Genomic DNA, 4425 nt, shown 5'->3' on the forward strand with positions numbered 1-4425 from the left:
CACAAGGAGATGTGCAAATTGCTATTTAACCTCTCTCCAAGGACCGCCTCGGTCAAAACCAATTCAACTAAAGTTGAAGAAACAGGCACCCACCAGTCATCTTTATGCAACGAGGTTGCATGTCAATCGATGAAACCAGTCTCTCGTAAGCGTACGAGTTATGTCGGTCCGGGCCGCTTCAATCCAACAATACCGCTGAATCGAGAAAAGACTAAGGAGGGCAGCAAATCCAACATCACCGTCCACAAAACCTTTTGTGTTCTACTCGAGATAACATCTACGCATGAACCTAGCTCATGATGCCACTGTTGGGGAACGTTGCATGGGAAACAAAAAAAATTCCTACGCACACGAAGACCTATCATGGCGATGCCCCTCTACGAGTGGAGATTTTGATCTACGTACCCTTGTAGATCGCACAGCGGGAAGCGTTAAGAAACGCAGTTGATGTAGTGGAACGTCTTCATGTCCCTCCAACCGTCCCGCCATCCGTCCCACGATCCGTTCCGATCTAGCGCCGAACGGACGGCACCTCCGCGTTCATTACACGTACAGCTCGACGATGATCTCGGCCTTCTTGATCCAGCAAGCAAGACGGAGAAGTAGATGAGTTCTCTGGCAGCGTGACGGTGCTCCAATGGTGGTGTGATCTACTCCTGCAGGGCTCCGCCCAGCTCCGCGGAAATCCGATCTAGAGGTGAAACTGTGTGGTATAGGCTAGAGTTGCACGTGGCAAAGTTGTGTCTCAAATCAGCCCTAAACCACCAATATATGTAGGAGGGAGGGGAGGGCTAGCCTTGAGGTACAAGGCCTCAAGGGTGCGCCGGCCAAGGGAGGAGGAGGACTCCTCCTCTAGTTCGGTTTGGGAAGGAGGAGTCCTGCTCTTCCTTCCCACCTCCCTCTTTCCCTTTTTCTTTTATTTTCCTTTGGTATTTTCTTATGTGGCGCCATGGGACCCTTGGGCTGACTCCACCAGCCCACTAAGGACTTGTGGCGCTACCCTAGTGCCTTGGGCTCACTCCCGGCTGGGTGGGCCCCTCCCGGTGAACTCCCGGAACCCATTCGTCACTCCTGGTACACTGCCGGAATTGTCCGAAACTTTTCAGTGACCAAATGAAACCATCCTATATATCAATATTTGTTTCCGGACCATTCCGGAAACCCTCGTGACGTCCGTGATCTCATCCGAGACTCCAAACAACATTCGGTAACCACACATATAACACAACTATACTAAAACATCGTCGTACCTTAAGTGTGCAGACCCTGCGGATTCGAGAACTATGTAGACATGACCCGAGAGACTCCTCGGTCAATATCCAATAGCGGGACCTGGATGCCCATATTGGATCCTACATATTCTCCGAAGATGTTATCGGTTGAACCTCAGTGTCAAGGATTCATATAATCCCGTATGTCATTCCCTTTGTCCTTCGGTATGTTACTTGCCCGAGATTTGATCGTCCGTATCCGCATACCTATTTCAATCTCGTTACCGGCAAGTCTCTTTACTCGTTCCATAATACAAAATCACGTGACTTGCACTCAGTCACATTGCTTGCAAGGCTTGTGTTTGATGTTGTATTACTGAGTGGGCCCCGAGATACCTCTCCGTCACACGGAATGATAAATCCCAGTCTTGATCCATACTAACTCAACGGACACCTTCGGAGATACCTGTAGAACACCTTTATAGTCACCCAATTACGTTGTGACGTTTGATGCACACAAGGTATTTCTCCGGTGTCAATGAGTTATATGATCTCATGGTCATAGGAATAAATACTTGACACGCAGAAAACAATAGCAATAAAATACACGATCAATATGCTACGTTCATAGTTTGGGTCTAGTCCATCACATGATTCTTCTAATGATGTGATTCCGTTATCAAGTGACAACACTTGTCTATGGTCAGGAAACCTTGACCATCTTTTATCAACGAGCTAGTCAACTAGAGGCTTACTAGGGACAGTGTTTTGCCTATGTATCCACACATGTAATTGTGTTTCCAATCAATACAATTATAGCATGGATAATAAACGATTATCATGAACAAAGAAATATAATAATAACTAATTTATCATTGCCTCCAGGGCATATTTCCAACACATGCATATACTTATCACTACATGAATATCTCTAAATAATCAATTTTAAAAAAAAATCTTCACATATTGGCATTACATGGGAGTACATAAGTAAATTGTTTGTGGAAATGATACACTACACATGCCCGTGCATATACATACCGGAGAAAAAATTATTACAATTATATAAACCAAGCAAATCATTAACTATAGTTGAGCAGATGAACTATTCAGCGTTCGAGCCATCAAGGAAAGGATAGTCTGTGTAGCCAATGATAGGATCCTGCGTGTAGAAGGTGTTGCGGTCGTACTTGTTCAAAGGAGCGTCGAACTCAAATCTCTTAGGCAAATCTGGATTAGCAAGAAAGATCCTTCCGTAAGCAACAAGATCAGCATAGCCGTCGGCCACCACTTTGTTGCCTTCCTTTCGATCATACCCTCCAGCGGCAATGAACGTGCCGTTGAATGCTTTCTTGAAGGGCAAGAGCCTGTGGGGTATCTGCCTGCGGCCATCCACAATGGCCATTCGGGGTTCTACCATGTGGCAATAGACAAATCCTTGATGCTTGTTGAGTTGTTGCACCATGTACATTCCGAGTGCATGTGGATTGGAGTCGAAGCAGTCCATGTAGTCCACGAATGGAGATAACCTGATTCCTACACGATCCGCACCAATCTCATTGACGATAGTATCAATTACCTCCACTGCAAAGCGGCATCGGTTTTCGAGGCTTCCACCATACTCATCGGTGCGATCATTGGAGCTGTCTTTCATGAACTGCTCCAATAGGTACCCGTGTGCTCCGTGGATCTCCACGCCGTCGAACCCTGCCTCGATGGCGTTCCGGGCAGCGCGTCTAAAGTCATCGACGATCAGAGGTATCTCGTCCGTTCGAAGCTGTCGGGGCTTGGAATAGATCATGCCGGACTCGGCATCGGCAGTTATCTGCTTGTCAGTGCTTGAGATCGGCGCCTGTTTGTCCGGCTGGAAATCTGTTTTGGTTCAGACATATATAAACAAAGAGGAAGATAAGTAACAATTAATCAATTCGTTCGGATCAAATAGTTTACCAGCACAAAATAACATGGATGCCTACACGCCTAATTGCATAGGCGAAGGATCAAGTAAATCTGTTTTGTTTGCGTAAGAAAACAGATTATAGTGACAACATATAAATCTCAGAGTCAGTAAATTTGTCACAGAACTGTTTACAACGCACAATAGCACGTATTCTTCTCCCTCAGAAAAATAACTTGGATTGCTAACTTACCGTTCGTGGAGACCCTCCCGACATGCCAAATCTGGCAGAAGAAGAGAGCGCCCTTGCGGTGGACGGCGTCGACGATGGGCTTCCAGGCGTCGACCTGCTGCTGCGTCCAGATGCCGGGGGTCTCCGGGTACCCCTGCGCGGTGGGCGAGACGCCAGTGGCCTCGCTGATGAGCAAGCCGCCCTTGGTGGCCCGCTGCGAGTAGTACACCGCCGCGTGCGGCTGGGGCACGTTGGCATAGGAGCGGCACCTCGTGAGCGGCGCGAGCACCACCCGGTGGGAGAGCTCGAACTGCCCCATCTTGTGGGGCGTCAGCAACGGGATCGCCTCCTTGGCCACCATCTTGTTGGCTACCATCATGTGTGAACTGTGAACTATATGCAGCAAATATGATGCTATGCAAAAGAATCGCTAAAACCTGCTCTGTTTCTTGCTTCTGAACTATGCTCTGTATGCCTGTGGCTGAACATGTGGATGAAGATTGTATTTATAGGTGCTGGTGGGTGGTGGCTGCGCGTCATTTTCCTCTCGTTACCCACTCCGTCATCCTTCTGTTTGACCAGACTCTGTTCCTATTTCCTCTCGTCACCCTCTGTGTCATCGGCTCCTCCGAAGAAAAGCGAATCCTGTGGGAACAAAGAGTACATTGTATCTGGCCGTGTTCCGTTTGCACATCAGTCACACATGTCTAGGCAACGGCATTTTGGTGCTGATTGCGATTCATCAGAATGCAAGCGATGACGCAAACTTCTGGTGTCCTAGCCTTTCTGGTTTGCACTTCAGAAAAATGGAATTTCAGATAGCACTACCACAAGATCTCTGTAGAAGTGTATATCATTCATTTGAGAAAGTTTGAATTCAGGTAGGCATTTTTGCAATGGAAGTACTGTTGTTTAGATTTTACCCAACAGTTGTGATATTAGGTTCCAGTAAATTTTAAAAGATATTTGGTCATCGAGTTCATTAGTAGTCTTTAGAGCATCTCCGTATTTTGGTTTGTTTTTTTCTTGCGGATATAGTATCTCCGTAGCTTGTTCACAGTAACAATACTGTCAAATGCTCCAGG

General features: G+C 47.0%; 1 protein-coding gene across 1 annotated transcript; it reads right to left on the bottom strand.

The window, feature by feature from the left end:
- Nucleotides 1-2064: 2064 nt before the first annotated feature.
- Nucleotides 2065-3820, bottom strand: LOC123409903 (12-oxophytodienoate reductase 1-like). The gene is made up of 2 exons (XM_045102775.1): nucleotides 3362-3820; nucleotides 2065-3083 (listed from the first exon to the last, which is right to left on the bottom strand). Exons 1-2 carry the CDS (start codon nucleotides 3717-3719, stop codon nucleotides 2317-2319), a joined length of 1125 nt encoding a protein of 374 aa, XP_044958710.1. The 5' UTR covers nucleotides 3720-3820; the 3' UTR covers nucleotides 2065-2316.
- Between the last annotated feature and the right edge of the window lie 605 nt (nucleotides 3821-4425).

This window comes from Hordeum vulgare, chromosome 7H, assembly GCF_904849725.1.
Source record: "Hordeum vulgare subsp. vulgare chromosome 7H, MorexV3_pseudomolecules_assembly, whole genome shotgun sequence".
In the NCBI taxonomy this organism is placed as follows: domain Eukaryota; kingdom Viridiplantae; phylum Streptophyta; class Magnoliopsida; order Poales; family Poaceae; genus Hordeum; species Hordeum vulgare.